This window comes from Anopheles nili, chromosome 3 (assembly GCF_943737925.1).
Source record: "Anopheles nili chromosome 3, idAnoNiliSN_F5_01, whole genome shotgun sequence".
NCBI lineage: Eukaryota > Metazoa > Arthropoda > Insecta > Diptera > Culicidae > Anopheles > Anopheles nili.
In genome coordinates, this window is record NC_071292.1 from 53,867,073 (window position 1) to 53,887,779 (window position 20,707).

The 20,707-nt window shown below is 50.5% G+C and overlaps 1 protein-coding gene across 1 annotated transcript in view; it reads left to right on the forward strand.

Annotated features, from left to right (window-relative positions):
* LOC128724611 (collagen alpha-1(XVIII) chain) overlaps positions 1–20,707 on the forward strand; it is a 185,058-nt gene that overhangs the window by 125,708 nt on the left and 38,643 nt on the right. Inside the window, exons 4-5 of the mRNA XM_053818333.1 lie at positions 6,733–6,807; positions 14,254–14,319. Coding sequence (XP_053674308.1) covers positions 6,733–6,807; positions 14,254–14,319 — 141 coding nt within the window. The remainder of the gene's footprint in view (positions 1–6,732; positions 6,808–14,253; positions 14,320–20,707) is intronic.

Consider the following 20,707-nt stretch of genomic DNA (forward strand, 5'->3'; position numbering starts at 1 on the left):
TGACGAATTCGGTGTCGATTGTGACAACTTTCAGCTAGTTGGAAAAGTCCCTCTGGAAAGCACTTCGACACGGTTTGCGGACGTTCGCCACCGGCGTTTGTCGACATTTCCAGGTACAGCCGAGTGTCCAAGTGCCCAAAAACTCACTTATACCCTTAGTGGTTCACCACGACGGATGCGCTTCCCTAACCCCACACTTATGCTCCGTTGGCACTAATGTCTTCTTGATGGACATGAACCGAACGGTAAAAAAAAGAGCACACACAAGCCAAAAGAAAAAGCCGACCCACGGGCACGACTGCAACAACAACAAGAAGAAAAAAAGAGCGCCATCGCCAGCGGGTTCCGAATGCCCTGAAGGATTAAAGAAGAAACACACATCCCGAGGCGAGGCCATCATGCAGAGCCGTGTCTCTCTCTCCTCTCGGGCCGGTCGTGAAGGACCGTCACGCGATCCCCCGGGAGCGGAGCATAATTCCATCATTCCGAGCATATTTACAAAGCACTTGAAGCGTCACCGGCCGATGGCCCATTGGCCGTCCTTTTTCATCCCGCTGACCAACGACGACTCTCTCGGGTTACGGTCAGTTTGAGCGCCACCACACGCAAACGGTCGCTTCCCGGGTGGCCCTGGGAGACGTCATGCGTTCCGCAGCGCATTAAGTACGGTCTTCGGATAAACTTTCCCCCGCCACCCACACCCATTTTTTCGCAATCAACCCCGCAGCGCTGCTCCGATGACGATGTTCCGGACGGTGAGCCGATCCGTCCAGGAAACTGTTCATGCGCACGGTGACACGTGCCAACCGTTGACAAACAACCGCTGTCCGTAACTTTGCGCATCCTTTTGCCCCGACGATCGCTAATGGCATTAGGTGGGGCGCGATTTGAAGCAACCGGGCAGAGCTGCTGCGGTGGAGTTGTTGGGGACGCTTCTCCCGTCCAGCTACCGGCGGGAGGATTAACTTTTTCGACAGCTTTCCTCCTGGTTGGTGGGAACGAACGGGTCCCCGAGTCTGAGCTGCGGGAAAATGCTTACGAGCTTGGATTAGTCCTGTCAGGGACGGTTAGGGTTAGAGCTTCCTTTTTTTTCTTTCTCTTCACTTTCTCTCTCTCTCTCTCACTTTATGGAGTGTACCCTTTTGTTTATTCTTTAAAAAAGCACACACACACACGCAACCGGAGTTCGACCTTCAAACCCTTGTTTCAATTTCGAGTTTCAAAGAACATCCCACGGTTGACGGCGCTAGTTTGTATGTGTATGTGTATCGCAATTCTGCAGGACCTTGCGGTCAAGCGTTGGGAACCGAACGCCACCGCAACGTGTCCGTTCGGTTGGTTTATTATTCATCTATTCCAACCAGCCAGCCAGATCGATCATTTTCAATTATCGAGCTCCAGCACATGCGAACGGTCCGCCACGGGGCCATCTTCCACTCTAGGTCCACGGGTGCGTGCGTATCCTTTTTCTGCGAATTTCATCCCTCACACGAGCCCTCGGTCACGTACCAACCGGTACGCCCGGTTGCCCCAGATAAGATCGGCCATTGGGCGCACAAAAACCCACCCAAAAAGATCTGCATCAGCGCCTGCATAGGACTGGGACTGGGAGATGTGCGAAACCCATCGGCTCTTCTTGGGCTGCAGCAAATGCCGAAGCACCCGTACACAGGGTGCGTGCATTCCGTGCATCTGCATCCGGCGGCGCTTAAGAAATCAACGAACGGGAATAAATCAATTCACCCTTTTCAATAGCGCCGGTTCCGATCCACAGAAGCGCCATCGATCGCTCCAAGTGCGCCCGCCAGACGCTTTCGTACTGCAGAACAACGGACCGGAGAGTCCTCCCTTTGGCACTGCACGGTTCCACCGACCCACCCGAGACTCCATCGTGGCCGTGTGTAATCTGATTTGGTAAATTGAAATGTACAAACAAATCCTCCGCGCAAACGATCCTTCCACGGCCGTCGACGACCTCACTTGACTGCGAAGCTGTCCAGCGCCAGCAGGCGGTTGAAATCGGACCGACATCGACTCCTGGGGCTTGGGCTACGCCTTCTCGAGAAGCCTAAGAATGGTATCGTCCGTACACCGGCCCTAACTGGTTCCCTGGCCGACCGTGCCCAGCTGACACGTTCCATTACGCACGGTTCAGTGATGATAGTAAATTAATGCTAACGAGTACACTCGCAGACGCATCCACGCTGAAGAGAGCGGAATGGTGTCCAGTTGGCGACCGCACGGCTTCTTCTTCGTTCCGAGCGCCTTCCCGTCGTTTGCCCGGGGAATTGTATTTACTTTCGCCCACGGTAGCGACTGCGATCCACCCGGCAAACCCGGCGTGGTCCATGTGGTGGCGGCTATGTACGCCAGCATTACACAACCACCGCAGCCGGACCCGTGGCTTGTGCCAATTGATTATGACTTATGGAAGCGGCTCGCCGACAGGCACTTTCACTTGCGCTTGGCCCTCGAGATCCAAAGGGCCTAGCGGCCGTCGTTGATGATTTCATTTAATATACCATGGGCTTACGCCTGCGTTTATGGGATTCCGGTTCCAGAAATCCCGTACGGCTAGTGGCGCACGATTTGTATCAATCAGGACGAGTTTGTTTGACGAACGATAAGACGAACCCCCGGCTTTCATTCCCGGAATTCCCATTGGCCAAGCCCAAAAGGGCCACGCGCGTGTCTGTGTGTGTGTGGGTGCACGTTTTAATTGAACTCGGGATTCTGCCGCCCGATCGGTTGGATCTCGCCTTCGCTGATTATTCATAAGGCGCTTAGCAAAAGGGCTGTTTGTGTCAGCAAATTTAATTGATTAAGCATACGATATTGCCTCGGGTCGTCGTTCAGGTGCCCCGAGGCTCTGAAGCACACCTGGCCGGGAGGCTTCGGCACCATGCGTACGAGCCAGCCAGCTCGAAAGTGTGTGTGTGTGTGTGTGTGCTTCTTAACTCCTTTATCAACGCTGCTGCCGGTTGGTATTAAAGTAATACAAACTCCACCTTTCGATGGGGGAAATTCCACCCATCACTTCGTAAGAAATAGAGAACGCATAAATACTACCTACCACCCACCCGGTTGCTACGATCGAAAACCCATAAACTTGCGCAGACGTTTTGATTCATGTTTGCCTCTCCCACTGTGTGTTTCCTTGACAACAATCTTACCAATCGCAGGAGGCCAAGGGGTACGTACGCAAGCAAACCGACCGGGAGGGGGTGGTTTCTATTTATACGAAAACCACCCCCCGAGCGGGACGGGTGGGAGTGTGAGGACGATTGCTCAACAATTCACACTCCGCCAAGCGATCATACGGCTTCCTGCAAACGGCAGCACGTCGAATGCAATCGAATTGATTATCCAAACTGGCAACTGGCGGGATGAAGAAAGAGACTCTGGAGAGTGTGTTTGTGTGCGTGTGTGTGTGTCATTATAGCGACTCCCGGCTACCGGCCGCGCCTTTATTTGCTGATGAGTACCACCTTCAACGGCACGAGGACGCACGCATCAAAGCATAAACATATCGCTGTCGCCGTTCGCCCTGACATGGTCCGTATGCTCCAAAGGGTTGTTGCATCGCGCGGGTAATGGCCACCCCGGGCACACGCAGCGAAGAGTTTCAATTGTTTTTAAACACTCGACCGAACAAACCGTGCGTGTACCACCGACTGGCCAACCGACGAGCCAGCCTGCCCCTGCTCATGACGTCGACATGTGACGTCATATGGGCTGGCGGTTTTCGAGCTCGCATTTCCACGCGCATCGTACCGATCAGTCGCGGTCGCGGTCAACCAGTGCGCGGACACACAACGCTCGTGCAAGCCAAAAGCTCGTCGGGTTTTTTGGGGTTGCCAGCAGGCAGTCAGTTCAACAGCAACAGCGCCAATTCCTAGGTTGCAAGGCGAACCAGTTTCGGTGGTTTTGGCGGTTGGATTGAAAATTAATTTTCCGAATTCCACCGCTCGGTCAGCCGGCCGGAATGTCACATTAAGCAAATGTTTGTGCGCCCATTAAACGGGACACACGATTTGCATCACCCGGCGCTACCCGGATGTGGTGTGCCATCGGTGGTTTGTCTCTCTCTCTCGAGCTTTCTTGTCCGTGCGATGCGTTTCCACAACTCTCGCGGGTGACATTTCGATTCAGTCAAGCCAAAACCCGCCCGCCTGGGGGCGGTAGTGGTGTCTGGCATTCGAGCCACCGGAATTAGTGACATTGTTTCCGGATCTGGTGCGTATTAGCGACGACACACGGCGCTCCTGTTCCATCGTCGGCCATTACGGGTCCCGGAGATTATGAATATGTTATGGATCCACGCGCTGACATGCTCGAGTGCGCGAGCAACACACATGTGTGGGTGGGTGTGTGTGTGTGTGTGTGTGTGTGTGTGTGTGTTGGCAATGGGTGCAATATGTGATAGAGTTGACCGGCGAAGAAGCCCAACTTCTCAATCGAGTGCGAAATCTAACAAGTCACATGCGGGGGCTCACTGTGTGCAGGGAAGTGCTAATTTTCATCGGTTCGTGCGATTTCCATTGTGTATGCGCGGTGTTTAAACAAGCGAGGCGAATGAATCAACGCGCAAAACCACCCGCGCCTTGCGTCATGTGCGCGTCCACGGTTTACGGTTTAGATAAACTCAATTTGGAACTCGACCAATTAGTCGCCCGGGTGATGGGGGTATGAATATGGAATAGCTTTAGCGCACTACTCGAGCGAATCGGCGAGTGAGCGAAATCTGATCTGTCACGCGAGTGCTTTGGAAGGACGCAAAAACCACCAAAAACACAAAGGAGCGGTTGTTTTTTTTTTTGGGTTGCAACGCTTTTGCTAGCCCCATATCCCTATTCCTATTCCGCGCAGGACATATTCACATATGCGCGCGGTCCAATAAAGCTGACCTGGCTCTCTCTCTCTCCCCCGATAACGATCGCAATCCACCGCCAGGACACGAACGGGGAACAGGAAAATCAACAAAGACATTGGCGTTTAATTATTTGACTATCGCGCCATCATCATCATCGTCGTCCTCTTTGCCGTCCCTTTGGTGGGTTTTTTTTTTGTCTCTTCTTCATTGCGATTTATGTGCACCACCACCGGATGGGGGAGAAAAAAAAGCCCGCTCGCAGGACAAATATAGTGCACCCTTTTGTGTGGCGGTGTTGCTTTGTTGGCTTCGCAGGCCCACCGGGTCGTTGTTCACCCGTTCACCTCGCAGCGATCCGCACGGGGAAACGATCGTGAAACGATTATGGGGATAGGTTGTATGCATTATTTTACACATTTATCGCCACTCTCGATGCAGTTGACATTCTGTTCCTTTTTTTTTTTCTTCTGTGAGGACGCTTTTTTGTGCACCCCACTCTGCCGTCTGTCACTTTCGGGGCACTCGAATGTTTGTGTTTCGCCTATCGCAATTGTCCCCCATCCTTGTGGCACGGTTTGGCCGCACCATATCGAAGCGCTGCCATTGTGAAATTGCATTCTGTCAGTTGCAGTGAGCGAGGGAGAAAAAGGAAGCTAAAACACACACACGCACACAAAAAACAGGCATCCTGCACCTGATTCTAATTTCAACCCAACTTCGCTCCACTCGTGGGAAATGTGGCGTGGAAAACGGTCGAGGCAAATTGTTCACCACCCACGCTGTGGTTCCGGAGTTCGCTCATCAAAGAAGCGAAAAAAAAGCACGCGTTGAACCGAAACTGAACTTTGAATGCGATTGCTTTCGCGCCTGTCTCTCGTATACGGGGTCATGATTGTTCCGGTTCTCTCATTCCTAACTCGACGCGCAAGGACAATATTCTGCGAGGATTCGTTTTGTTTGTTCTGTTGTATTCGACTTATTTGAACTTGTGTACTTTAAAGACACCGACACACACGGACGTCACCGACCGACGTGTGGAAATCAATTTGAAACGCATTAAACAAACTACAAAGGCCACCGGGACACGAGGCGACCGCATTCGGGGCTCATTATCTCAGCGTGATTGATTGAAACGATAAGCGGAAACCGATGCCAGCTGTCTGGGTTTCGAGTGCATTAACGAGAAGGAACACGGACGAAATATCGCTTGACCGCAAATTGACAGACATCATAACGGAGTCGGTGTTCTTGACACGTCTGACACCTCATCCGGACGTGCCAGGGTTGGCCTCTTCGCGCGGGTTCCATATCGGAAAAATCCCATTAGCACCGCCAAAGCTCCACGCGAACCTTGCGCTCGGGCTGCCATATTAATTAATCTAATTCTGCATACGCTGCCGTCTCGCTTTTGGGCGTAAGGTATACCCTGTTTAGTTTCACCCTCGCGATCGACTTCGCGTTAGCTTAAAGTGTGTTAGTAGACCGCTGAAGTGGCTGAAACCCGTGGAGAAGCAGGATAATTTGGGTCGTTTACTTTCCGCTCCAATACCGCGCCACACCGACAACCCAGTGGCTCGCATATCGAGCGCGAAGAGAAAGAAGAAAAAAGTGATAGCTCAAACGTAGCGCAGCAAAAACCAGGAGCACCGTTGCCACGTGTCTGGCAGCAGTGGCGAAACCACCAACCGGTCGTCAGTGGTGGCCGCCGATCAGCAAAGCGTGGAATGACCGGTCGAAGGATAGGACTCTAGCCACCGTAACACACTCTGTGCTATCGGAGGTGCCAGCCGCAGTCCGCAGGGCTGGCTGCTGCCGTATAATAAATGTCAAAATTAATTTTCATTCTCCTCATCATCCAGGGAACGTTTCTGTTCCTGAAGATCTACGGCTACCCGGAAATCGTGAAAACGCACTGTAACCGAACGTCGCTGCCAGTAAGTAATTATAATGAATAGTGAGCCGCCATTAGCGCGTGCGGTGGCGCAAGGCCAGTTCGTTTTTTTTTTCTGTTACCTCTGCAACACAGGAAAAGGAGCAAAAAAGAGGGAGCATTTTCCTTCACTTTTGCGCACACCGGTAACCAATGGCAACGGTGGGTGGCGCACTAGTGATGGTAGTGAAAAGCTCTTTAATGGCTCCTTAAAGCCGCAGCCAGCCGTTGCTGCATCGGAAACGATGCATCGATGCTTGATAACGAACCGGCGGATGACAGTTTCCGAACTAAAACCATCTAATCCCTGCATCAAACCGAGCGCACGAGCGCAGTTTTCGAGACGCCAAAAATCATTACAATTTTCCCCATTATATACGGGCGCCCGTTTTTTTTTTTTTTTTGACAATCCAAGCAAGCTTATCCCTACTTAACCGTGTCAGATCCGGCTTCATGGCTCGTGGAGACCAACTAACGTCGATCGAACTCCTCGCCCACGGGACACATAAGGACCATTTTCTACCGTCGACCGTCGTCGTCGTCCCCACCCGGTTTTGGCGTCCTTCTCGCGCCCGTATTAATATTTCAGCACAATCTGCACGCTCATGCATCTGCGGTTCCGTTGAAACTGGTACGGGACCATCCAGTAACACTGCGTGTGTGGCAGCGTACGCCATGGCAGCAACGATGCGTTCACCCGATACGTGTTGTTTTACACAGTTTGGAAGCGAAGTCATCGAACGGCAAATGCTCGGGAATGTACTTCTCCAGACACATCGAGAGTGTACAGGAGTTTTCCCCGTGCACCGTATCGGTATTGCTCTCTTTTTTTTTTTTGTTTTCTTGCTTTGCCGTTAGTCGAGCGCAGTTTTCGCAGTGTGTTTTTTTTTTCTCTTTACAACATGTAACAACCACCTCCGTTCTTCAAAGGGCGCATCCAACACCGGAGAGTGTGTCTGTTCGCGCCGCTTTCGAGGCGAATTTTCTATTTTTGTCGGTACCATTTTATTCACTCCCGTACACTGCCAATGCCACTTGTGCTGGCTGCAGTGCTGAATCCGCGTACAATTGGGAGCAGATGGTTTTGCTTGGCTTCCCCTTCAAACCGTGTTGCTTCCAAAGTGTTACTGCAAATTGATCGAACTGCCAGCCAAATTGGGGCAACGACGGTTGCGAAAGGAAGGGTGTCGAGTCAAGCACAGCTTTTTAATACACTGCTCGTCGGTGGTGCTGTTGGTTGCGAATAAAAATATGCCATCGTACGGTCATCGCACGTGAGAGCCACGTGACCAAAATGACACTCTCGCCTTGGCAGCTTGCGGGTCGCCCGAACCGGATGCAGTGTTTATTAGATTTCTGCCATCATGCGCCCCTTCGCCCCTTGCGGTAATTTCCTTCCACTCGCTTTCAAGCTGGCTTGTGCCAAGCTGGAAGAGGGAACCGTGCCATCCCGGAAAAAATACTCGAAACGAACGAAAGCTCTCCTGTGGAGCGAACATCTTACACCCGCGGGGATCACACTATAAATAGACGGTGCTCCCGAGGCGTGGAGCGTAGAAATATAAATCGGTTTTTAAAAACACAAACGCCCCCACACACACCCGTCTGTCGACGGCGAAAGTCATTAGACGCGTGATGTGGCGCAGCTTAATGTACTGCTGCTCCATCCGAAACGGATCCGCCGGTGACCGGAAGTGAATATAAGTTTTTAATTAAACTTTTTAATTACATTTCCCACGCGTCACCACCCGCTCGAGCTCGCATATGCTTTCACACGCACGATTCGCCGCGGTACGAATCCGCAGCCGGGACTGTTCTTCCCGGGGTCATATTGAGCGGGCCGGCAAAGCAGGAATGAAAAATGATGCCGCACTGAAGCGCGTGTCAGAAACGGTAGATCCTTGCAAAGGAATGGTGGGTGGTACCTTCAACAGGATGGTAATTTATTACAAGAGCCAATTAATGGAATCGGAAACGATGGCAATAAGAAATTCGATCCCATCGCACCGTTTCCGACGAAAACAGGCAGAATCAATTTTCCATTCACCGCCGATTCAAAAACACAAATAACTGTCTGCGTCAAGTTTGGCTGCGACGGTGGTGGGTGGGTGGGCGCATTCATTTCCAGTTCCTGCGCTGGAACGGTGAACAAACTGGTGCCCGAACCCCGCCACGCCGTAGATGTGGTGAGAGTCGGAATCTAAAATATGATAAAATATTGCAATCCCACCTCCCACGCCGTGAGCGTGATCGGCAAAATTGTATTTACAACATTATTATGCACAGCCCACGGAAAAGCGGACCCGAAGGTTCTCCCCCACACCATCGCCATCGATTGAGGCGGCTCGCAAAGTGCGAAATTTATACGCCCTCGCTCAGGGAAAGCCGCCCCAGGGCGACCCAGTACGCTAGCCGCGTGTCTTCGACTCGCCCAGCTAGTAGCTGGCCGAGCTGTGAAGCGGTCGGTTAGTCTGAAGGTCCTGGCGCTGCCATAGTGACGTCTTCTGAAGTGCAATTTTATTCCCTAGCGACCGTAACGAGCTGGGAGGAAAAATTGGGAACAATTCCCAAACGCGTGCCGAAGCATCCTTGAAGCTTGTCTGCATTCCCGGCGATGGTGTGTCGGCTGAAGGCTCTAAAAAGACTCGAGTATTCAACGAATGATTGTAAAAAGGGAATCCTCCATGGCATGCTTGGGTTTTCCGTGCCGCAAGTAGTGATCGCATCTCTAATCCACGTCCTCATTGTGTTTCGATGAAGAAAGGATTAAAGCTCTTTTTGTTGATCCTCGAGAAGGAGCACCGGCACGGGTATTTTCTTCTCTTTTTTTTTCGTTCATTAGAACGCAACGTTGGTTCCGAAAAGTTTCGGAGCACCTATACCGAGGCGGCGGCTTAATCCCCATCGTTCCATCGTGAATGATTCCTGCCAACTCGGGGGTTGGATCATTTTTTACACTTTCCCCAGCGCACGCTCGCTCCTTCGGCGGCGTCGTCCTCCCGAGAAGGAAGTGATGTGCAAAAATAATGAATTTATAAAATGAACTTCTTCCTTGGGCTGTGCGGTAGGTCCTTCGCACCGAAGAGCCGCCCCGGAGACGCGAGGAAAGCGTGAAGGATCCCTTTTTCTTTCCAGCCAGCTTCTTTCCCAAGCCAACACGAAGGTACGCAAAAAAAAACCCAAAACACCAACCGAAACTCGCGCATTGGCGGAGTGACGAATTTTTGATGCAAGCAAAACCCTAAAGAAAGAGAAGACATTCACGACAACACTGGTGGAGAAAAAAAAGCGTGCCCCAATGCCTGGGAGAGGGCAAACAAGAAGGGCATAAGCGAAAGGAGAGAAAAAAAAATCCCTCGCCAATTGCTCTCGCTTCTGGCGTGTTCGAATGATTGAGATTGAAGTGAGCTGAAGTGCAGAAAGTCGCACGATTGTGTAGTGTCGAGGGCAGCAACCGCTTCAAGACCAGCGTTCCCAGTGGCAGTGTTGCCACGTTCGCTCGGTGCCGTGCGACGGGCTTGTTTGCATAAAATATTTGCGCTCCGTACCGACAAATGCGGCATCCATATTATTTAATTCGACGACCCCTTCCCGGTCAACCGGGAGCGAGTAGATATCATCCTCCGGCCCATTCCCTCAGTGCGGACGGGCGTGCATACGAAATGAAATTTAATTTTGATCAAAAGCAATACCACAAGCCCAACGAAAGCATCGGGCGAGGATTTCGGTTCGTTTCGCGCGTCGAGCACTGTCACGTGAAATGAAGTCAACGTCGTCCGCGTCAACGACGACGATGATGATGATGAATCGAAGACTCGTCCGAGGCGGGCGACCGGCGGTGTCGCCACCATTTCCATCGCACTTCTCGATTCAAATTCGAGAAGTGCTTTTTCCTGTACCCAATCCTCTTCGCGCATTTCTTTCCCGACCCTACTACATACCCCTATGGTCCGGGAAACAGTTGAAAAGGAAACATGACGGAAGAAAACGGTGCACACTTTAAAAGCTCAAGCTCGAGCTCAAAAAAAAGGGTGGCTTGGGGATGAAAAATTGGCCGCAGTTTCTTTTTTTTCTCTTGTCCTTGCTGCCCCTTGCTTTGCCTACTCCCACGAAATTGCGAAGACTCAAATTTTCGCGCAAAGAAACCTGCTTAGCAACGAAGGAAAACCCCTTTCCATCCGGCGAACGACACGTGCCACTCGCGAGGAGCGCCACTCTGCTTCGGTGGCGCAGTGCTCGCAAAACGGTTCTCGATTTAAATCATTCACGGATGAAAGGAAATTTTCTCTTTCATCATCATCGTCATCCTCATCATCCTCATCATCGTCAGCAAACGACGGCACCATCCACATTCGCATGGTGTGCCGATGTTGTTTGCTTCCACTTGGCAGGAGTATATTTGACTACTTCGTCCAATTGGCTGATCGCACGGGAAAGCCACGGCTCGTCCTTGTGTGCACAGACACACACACACACACGCGCACTCGTTCCGAAGCCATTTAGTCCGGCATTGAGCGTGTGGAGAAGAATGTGTGTGCCTGCCGTGCGAGCAAGCGAAAACATGACTGATGCTTGCCACCTCCGGAATGGCAAGGGCTCGTTTCGCCGTGCTCAAGCAGCAAGAGGTAGCAAAATGTAGCAAATTAAAATATCTTTCACTTACGTTCGCTTCCCTGCCGCATCGTTCGTGTACTCCATTTTTCTCGAGCTGCAAATCACTGCTTCAAGAAGGGAGGCACACAAAAAAAACGCCTCACCCGAAGCAGGATTCTTAGAGCTCGCGCGCGCGATAAGAAAAGCTCCCCGACGCTAAGCCTTGGGAAAAGCTCCCGCGAGGAGGAGTGAAATTTATTGCCGAAGATTTGTAATATTTCCCGGCACTTGCTCGCTTTCCATTTGCGTCGTCGTTTTTTTTTTTGCTTCTTCCATCCACCATTTGTGCATTCGGCCAGTTTCCATCCGGTGCCGGTGTACGATTTTCTTCAGCGAGCGGAACAAAAAGAACACCCGAACCCTTCGAAGCGATGGGCACCACCTTTCGCTTGCGTGTTTTTCTCTCGCTCTCTCCTTCAGGCGTATTATGGCTTTCTTTTCCTTTTCATTCCCATCACAAACTACCACTCGACTCGAGCTGGTGTTTTTATTCATGAAGCGAAACTTTCCACGTGCGCTCTCATTTGTGCGGAATGATGTATTCTCCTCGAAACTGGCTCGATCGGCGCACGCCCGGAACAACGGGGTGTGTGTGGAAGGAATCAGTCATCCATTCCATCATCATTTGTATCCGTTTTCCGGTCTGACCTCTCCGCGTGGCACCGGATGTCCCGTCCATATGTGTTCGCAAATGTGTTTCAGGCGCAAATCTCCATTTCGGCGCGCTTACCTTTTCCGTTTTCTCACTCGAGCGAGAGTGATGAATCGGAAATGTTGTTGGAAAATTAATTTCCCACCATCGGCCGGAACATGAACCGTGGAGTGGCCGGAAGGAACTCTCACGCACATTCATCCTTAACGCCGTCAGTGAATAAGTCAGTGGCAGTGATTTTGCTAACTTTTTCCCAACCCACCGACCGTTCGCACGCGGGTGCCCTTTCTTCCACCAAATGGAGTGTCCACTCGGGCGCACCTCTCTTGAAAGGGTGAAATTTTTCATCACCGTACGGTCGATTTGCGTGTTTCCTGCTCGTTGCGAACCGAGTCCCTTCCGTCGGTGGCAAGCGGGCATAAACTTTACCGAGCTGTTTCTTCGTCTTCGGCTAGCTGCAGCGCTTGCTGAGGTAAATTTTAATTTTCACCTAAATAGCCCAAGGACCTGCGCTATATTACTTCTCCTTGCTGCAGGTCATTTCAGCTCGATGCTATCGCAAACCGCACTCTTCTCGATCGGGGTAACTTTTGCTTCCAAGCGTGCATGCAAACTTGCTCCTTGCGAGCATCGGCGCACCGTGCCGTTCCTCTCACTGCCAATTGAATTGGGGTTCACCCACGCCCAAGGAACATATTTCATCTGGCAAGTGTGATAAAGTTCCTTCCAAGTGACCTAGAACCCATTAACCTTCTTCTCTCCGTGGTCGCCCAATCGCACTTCGCATCCTTGGAGCCGTCCCTGTGCTGCGTCTATCGAGCGTATCGAACGTTGCCGAACGTGGACGGAAAACTGGCCCCCGTGACTTGACCACTATTACCCGGTCGGATATGGAATATCCCTTGCAGTTATTTGCCGTTTACACACCCGTCCGGTCGACCGGTCGATGGTCGCCCGTGTCATGTGCCCGGGCCCGGTTTCGGCATCGACCGCTCGGTGAGGCCATCGAGAAGGACGCCTTCGATTACTCGTCTCAGAACACTCACCAGAATGCCCATTCACAAACACCCTGCGTGTGTGCTGAATTTTCCCTTCAAAATCCATACGCTTTCTCCTCTCATTTCTTCGTCCTTTGACGCATGATCGTACATGATCAATGGTGATTCTTCGTCAAACAAGCCCCATTTCCGATTTGGGGTGGTTTTCGTCCCAAGAAGAAAGAGAACGATACGCACCTCGAGTGTGGCTCCATTTCTCCATCTTTGCGGGTGGTTCTCTATCAACTGGACACACAACGCCACACGCGTTCTGAGTCCCGCACCCGACGAGTGCAAGAGGATTTGCTATTCCTTTGAATTTGTAACAAGCTGCCTGGCTCATGATGGTGCTGCCGTAGGTGGTATGGCGTTGCCTTTCCTTACGCGCTCTACTAGAAATCGATTATCTGGTTATCGAGCTATCTCTGGGTAGGACGGAAACCTTGATGACCTAGACAGATTTTTCATTTCGCCCAACGCCAGTATGGCCAGTCCATGCCCAAAGCCCAAAGCCAAGCCAACTAAGACGATGCAGCAGCACGGGATGATCGGAGCAATTAATTCGATTCGATGGAATAAGCTGCTGTAAGCTGCGTGTTTTAGCTCGGACCATGGTTCGGCGCTATCGAGTTCTCGGTATGCATTTACGATTTCCCATTTCCGTACGGGGAAAATGCATTCATTTTGATTAGACTCGCTCGTACGCGATGATCTAAATGAACATGAAAGAAGGGAGTCATTGTGCGGGATGAAACGTGATCGCGCAACTACTGGGAAATAATCCCAATAGCGGGATGGTACAGTATCAGTTATGGAAAGACGAGATCAAACGAGATTGGCCTCTTATCGGTAGCAGCCTTTACAAAAGGCATAGGTTTAGTTTTTACACTCACACTATTCAAAAATCATTCGATTTGGTTTGATTTGAAATTATCGATCGATTTAGTTTTATTTTCAGTTTGTTTATGATTATAAGTTTTTTTTTACCTTGTGATATATATGTTGTATTAATTTTATTTTTTGTTTTGTTTTCGTTTCAATTTTTTTTTCTTTTTTTTTTCATTACGTGAATCTTATGTTTGTTTGTAACCGATGTTTACTGTCGAAGGTTGACGAAGAATTCGAAGCAACTGATGAGCTCGGAGATGACTTTAATTCCGAGATGGTGTACGATGTAAGTAGTGCATGAGCCAAAAGAAAATCTATTCGTGCGTAAACGCCAGCGGCTTGCTCCCATCCATTCACACTAACTCGTGCCACGTCATTTGAACTAACTCATCTCTGCTGTGCTTCGCATTTTGTTCGTAAAATAATCACGATACCGTTAAGCCACTGCTAAGGCAGTGATTATCTTTCTCGTTCAGGTTCATTTTTAGTCAACATTTTCCATTTTTTGTTTGCTTTTTCTCTTTGCTACATTTAAAAATCAGTGTGATATCTGATTTGATGATTTTTTTTTTTAATTTTTTATCAATTCATTTGAAATCAATCAACGGTCTGTGACTCATTTCATTGATGCCAAATTGATGAAAAACATCGGAATATCAAATCGTTTCTAGATTCATTCGTAAATTCCATCGATTTGTTGATTAAAATATAATCTTCATTTTGAATATCAACCATGAAATCGATTGATTCATTGACACATATAGTCATTGTTTACAACAGTGCCCTCGCATAAAGTGGGACAAATTTTCAAATTATCACTCGAACTGCGTCCCCGTTCCCGTATGCGAATGCTGGTAGTGTGAATCGGGCGTGTCATTGCATGGCACGCATCGAATTAAGTAGATTGGCCAGCGACACGCAACCGAGGCAAATTGCATCCATTTAGGCTTGACGTCCGGGAGCGCAAACAATTGTCAAACAGCGAATTAAACGCACGCCATTCAAGCGGAAGCGACTTAATTTGTGTTATGACTGTGTGTATGTGTTTTTTTGTGTATTCCTGCCATTGGCTATCGATGCAGTTATCATACAATTCACATGCGCTCACCTTCGCATAAAACGTCCATCACCAATTAATTACTGAGTCCGGTTTATTGACCGCGTTATTCAATCAAAAGCCTGTGATGGAAAAATGAACCAATCACGGTGCGCACGTTTACTGACATCGATACAGCCCGCTTGGCACCGAGTGCTAGCAATTTATTAAGAATATTTTTATCCCGCCACTGCACTCAATCTAAACAACTGCTGTGAGCAATGAATCACAAAAATGGGGCTGTAATGCAGATTGCTCGTTCGTTGTTTTTTATTCATTAGTAAAATTCTATCTCCCCCGCGTTTGTGGGCGTTGTGTGTTTTCAATTTTCCCCCATTTTTTTTTGGTGTAAAAACTTGTGCAACCTTCAACCCCACGCTAACCAAGCAAATTCTCACCAGCTGCGCAATATTCCCGCCACGCAATATTGTACCAGCATTCGGTGAAAGGAACGCAACGAGAATCCTTCACCGGGCCAAACTGTCCTCACTTCCGGTTATTTTGACCAAACTCCAAGGGTCAATTTCTCATGCCGGCCCGTCGTAACTCAAATGAGCGCCTCGCAAATTATGAGCTTCCAGATTGTTGCCATTGTGTACGGGCGTTTGGGCTTTCGCCGTAACGAGAGTCCTTTCGCTTCTGCCTCGGATTGCGTGCCGGAAGGGCAAGCGTTTCCTTTATCATTTACTTGGATACACTATATATATATTTTTTATTATTATTAATGCCACGTTCATTTTCATTCCTTGTGTGGCCGCCTCCCCCATTCGGTTGTTGGACGTTGGCGCAGTTTGTTTTACTTCGACTGACCGTTCTCGGTGCGGTCGCTGCGTCGTCTCAACCTTCTCCCGGGAACATGCGTGCGGGTTGAGCTTTGGCGCGATACCTCGGCAACTTTGCTTCCGTCCACCGTACGCTCGAACTCGGCTCGGGTCCGTTCGTCAAACAAAATGGCCAACGCAGCCGCAGCGGGCAGCGGGCAATCCCTCAGAACTGTGTTTGATCGTGGTCCGGGCCCCGCCGTCGATGGGTGAAGTTAATTAAATTTGTTTAGGACAGCAACGCCTCCGGGGTTTGGGTTTGGGTTTTCGGGACCCTCATCCAAACCGGGACCGGCCGGTTGCCGCTCTTATGAGGCCGTTGTTGCCTTTTTTTTATTACGCCCTCAACCGGCCCAAGCTCCAAAGATCCCGACGATCCTTGAGCCCCCATGTCGGTCATTGTTCGCAGTGGCCAATCGAGAGAGAGAAAGAGCGCCGTGTGAACCGCGGTTCGCATAACACCCTGCACTTCTCGATGGTGGTGGCTGCAAAATATAGCAGTCCGAACTCTAGGGCCCCTCCACAAAGAGCCGGCTGAGAAGGTACCGGAAAAGCGAACCCCGATTCCGCATTGGAACGTAAATAAGGACGGAAAATTAATAAAATCAGCTCTACCCTTACCTTCGCCTGCAGGACTCTGACCGGGACACTCGCGCAACGGCCGTAGTGAGCATGTCTTGGGGTAGTTTTTTTGTTGTTCCTTTTATTCCCCATCAAAATTCTCGCCCATATCCATTTCCCTGCTACGGCTAGATGGGGATCGGCAGGAATAAAAAAACCCTACGACACGCAAAACATGCCCCAAGTCCACCCCAAGCTTGACCGAAGCGATTGGATGGGAGGGCAAAAAAGACGATCCCAGTGAAAACCAACAAAGAGCGCACCGAAGCTCGTAAGCACCTGTTTACGAACTGGCACCAATTTTCCTCCAGCTCGCAGCCGGAAACCATCCATCCGATCCTTGTCATTTAGTTTTCTCTCTCTCTGGCACACACACGCAAGAAATACCCGGAAACGATGGATTCCGGTGCGTAGGGAAACAAAGGAACAGCGAAGCGATTTAAGCCAACTGTCGAACGTCAACGGCAAGCCCCTCGAAAATTGGTCACCATGGCCTGCTTGGATTGGAAAGGAATTTGGTGATAATTTGAATGCAAGAATCATGAAAATGGGTGCCGCTACATCGCACGGCCACACAAAGGCCGATTTTCCTAGGAAACACACCCTTGCTGTTCTATTTTGCCTCACTTTCTTAATCGCAACGCTGACCTCGAATTCGAACCGTAGTTCGTAATGATGCGCAGGCATGCATCATGTGGCCCCCACGAAATGGCCGGCCAGGTTAAATATTACCTCGCACGCACAGCACGTCGAGCGGGTCCACTTTAATAAAGCTACCCTTTGTTCGCTTGTCCATTCGCTCAAATATGATATCGCTGTAAGATTATCATTTTGTTTGATTCTTTTCGTGATGATTAAATGATTCTGTTGCCGGCATTTGGAAGGCTTTCATCTGCCTGTTGTAACGAGTCTCAAAAGCCTCACTTCTCATTACGCAGAAACGAAATGCATTCGAGATTCACAGAAATTTTAAACTAATTGCGCGCTACCCCCGTTGAATGAATTCACCAAAGGTCCGCGACATGCGACTAATGAGCAGCTGTGGCCTGTCCGGGTTGTTCTCGAAATTACTACTGAATGAAAAGCGATCGGGTGCCATTTCCACGCACGCTCGCTGTGGCCAATTAGACGGTGCCTCATTAATCGGGCCCCAGAACAACGCGAAACTGACGAATGGTGCGATACGCCGTGAGGTACATCGGAGGCACGCGAGAAAAAAAAGGTTTCCCATCGCCGGTGGCGTACCAATCGGACGAACAACAGGTGCGGATAAAAGATAATCTCCAATTACGGTCACGGAAAGGAGAGAAGAAAAAAAAAACAATCAGCCAAGCAAATCCGATCGTCCAACTCCATCGGGTTGAGCGAACTCCATACGTCCGTTTTCCGACCCGTAAAACTCACCCCCCCTACTTGGGTGCGTTGAAATGCCACAATCCCGATAAAGTCACGGTCAAGAAGCGGTATCCACTTAACTCATCAAATGAACTCCGGGGGTTCGAGTTCCGCCGCACCAGTAGCACGCCGCAAACTATCCAATTTCGAAAACTTGCTTCATTTGCCGCCACTGGGCGGGGTGCACCTCGTAAAATGTTATGTAAAGTGCAATTAATCCTGGAATCCAGTGATTTCTACCACCAGGGTGGAGAGTCGACATTGAAACGCATATCGTACGGAAGCAGTTTGAGCCGAAACCGCAGCCATACGCGCGTACGACTCCGTTCTCGGGTTGCTCCGAGAACGTCTAAAAAGCCGAAAAGGAGGACGTATGCGAAAAGCGCTCACTTCAACGCACGAACGAGAGGGAAAATTTCTTCAAAATTGTCTTACCTTCTTCATTAGCCCAGCCCGATGGGTGCTGCTGGCAAGCCCCGGTTAGTGTTACTGCCACAATGTTTCGACAGCGTGTACGCTGTACGGTGCTTCTCTGCAGCAGTCGAGCCGCAGTTTATGGACGTACCGCGTACAGAATGAGAATGCGGTGGCACCTACCTCATGAGGTGGGGTGACGTGGATAGGCCACTCGGCAGCCCACCAACCAGCCTAACGATGGCATGACGTAAAGAAGCTTAGACAACGCCATTTAAGGGATCCAATTTCCTCCCGTGCTTCGGCTCGGAAAACTCAAAAATTACCTTCATTCGCACCACCACCGTGCCTGGTGAGTGTTTGGGGTGGTGAGGACGTTCTCGATCCCACGGTACGGTGTTCCACAAACACCCCGGCAACCGGCGGGCCCTCTGCCCCTCGAAACAACGGTTCCAGTACACGCAATGCGCGATTTACGACTTGGGCAATAAAATTTATACCCCACCAGCAAACGGCATCCATCCATACCGGCGGATCGACCGAGGGCTGCCAACATCGATACAGGCCGCCCGTGGAGGCCACGTTTCTCTAAACGAACCGTTGGCACAACTTCCGGGAAGTCCAAACCCTCAAACCCCCTTTTTCCAAAAGGGCGCCCTCGGGCGGTGGGTGGCTTGTGGGCGTCAACACTCGCGGAAATCATCAACCGTTGCGCTTTTTTTTGCTTCTTCTTCTTTCGTCTCTGCTGGTGCTGGTGCTGCTTCTTCCCATTGTTGCCGCAGCTTTTCGCTATTGTGACATGGGCACCGTGCCGAACCGATAAACGAACCGTACCGTGTGACTCGGTTGAAGGACTCGCTCTTCAAAGCACGTTGCGTGGCGTATCATTGTCAGCTCGTGCGCTCCCGTCACGACGAGCCTGCGAATGTGTAGATAGGCCGGAAAAGTGTACCTGAATTAAATTTCTTACCCTACGCGTGGAAACGCGCGCGGGCTCCTGCTAGCTGGTCCGTTCACGGGAACTCCAACCGCCCATCTGCGAGATCGCGGGGACGAAATCGGATGGATCGTAAGTGCTCCCGAGAGACGTGTCTCGCAAAAAGGGCGCACCGGAGATCCGGCTAGTGCCGCAGCAACCATCTCGACCGAAACCCCGGGAGAGAACGTATCAAATATGCGGGTCGTGTGGAACCGTGTTTGGTGGATGAGCCTCACCTTTGCCGAAAACCGAAACACCGCACACACACCAACCACTCTGCGATGGTTTTAAGGGGTGGCCCCCTTTTTCCAAACCACAACGGCAGGTCGATAAGAACGTCGATCTCTGACAGCAAGCGTCGCGAGCGTGGCCTACTGACATGTTGACAGCCTCTCGCCAAAACCGTGACGTAACCGATACGCCCGCCAACTGAGGATAGTGGATGGGTTCGTTTGACATTTGAGGTTGTGAATTTTGATTGCAAAAATCCTCCCGCTTCTGGGTTCGCACGCGAGCGCGCGGTAAACGGGAGCTTTGGGAGGGTGGCCTTCGGTCGATGGCTTCCGAGATAAGTATTACGATCAAACGCTACCAAAGCTTCCCACACACGAGCACGCACATTCGTCTAATAACGTGCCACAGGGTTTCACTTTGCGTGAGCTTGGGTAGGGCCAATTTTCGGCAAATTTCATCACATTCAAAGTCTGCCTGCCGACCACGAACGAGAGCTTTTAGGGACTGGTGCGATGGAGCTAATGTATGACAGGCTCGCGTTCCCAGCACGCGCCATTCAGAGGTTCGATAATAGGCAGCAAATAGGATACCCACCACCCCCAAGTAGCTGTTCCCGTTCGTTGCCAGGCAACACAAGAGACCATGAGCGCTTGTCAATGAGCCTTATTGACGGATGCAAAATCCCTTAGCTGGGGCTGAATCTAAGATAGAAGCGGTGGTTATGTTTCTAGCCCTCTCGCCCTCAGCATATCGTAAAAGGGTGCATGCTCAAAGGCACATGTCCACCGCAGCACGAACTAGTGCTCATCATTCACAATATCATATCAAACCGGGCAGTGTAGCGCATCAATGTCTGTGTTTTGTTGCGCACTCAACAATTACGCTCGGTAAGCTCGCAATATTGCCATATCCTTGCGAGGGTTCTCAAACGAATCTAACACGCACGGGTGGAGTAGAATAGATGGATAAACTCGCCGTCTGCCCGCAAATACATTTGCTTTATGTGGCCGCGGGCAACACGCTCGAACAAACGCGGCTTAACTTGAAGCTGATCTAGTATGAGCAAATTTGATGAAAGCATTATTGTTCGAAATCAAATAATTCATGCATCACC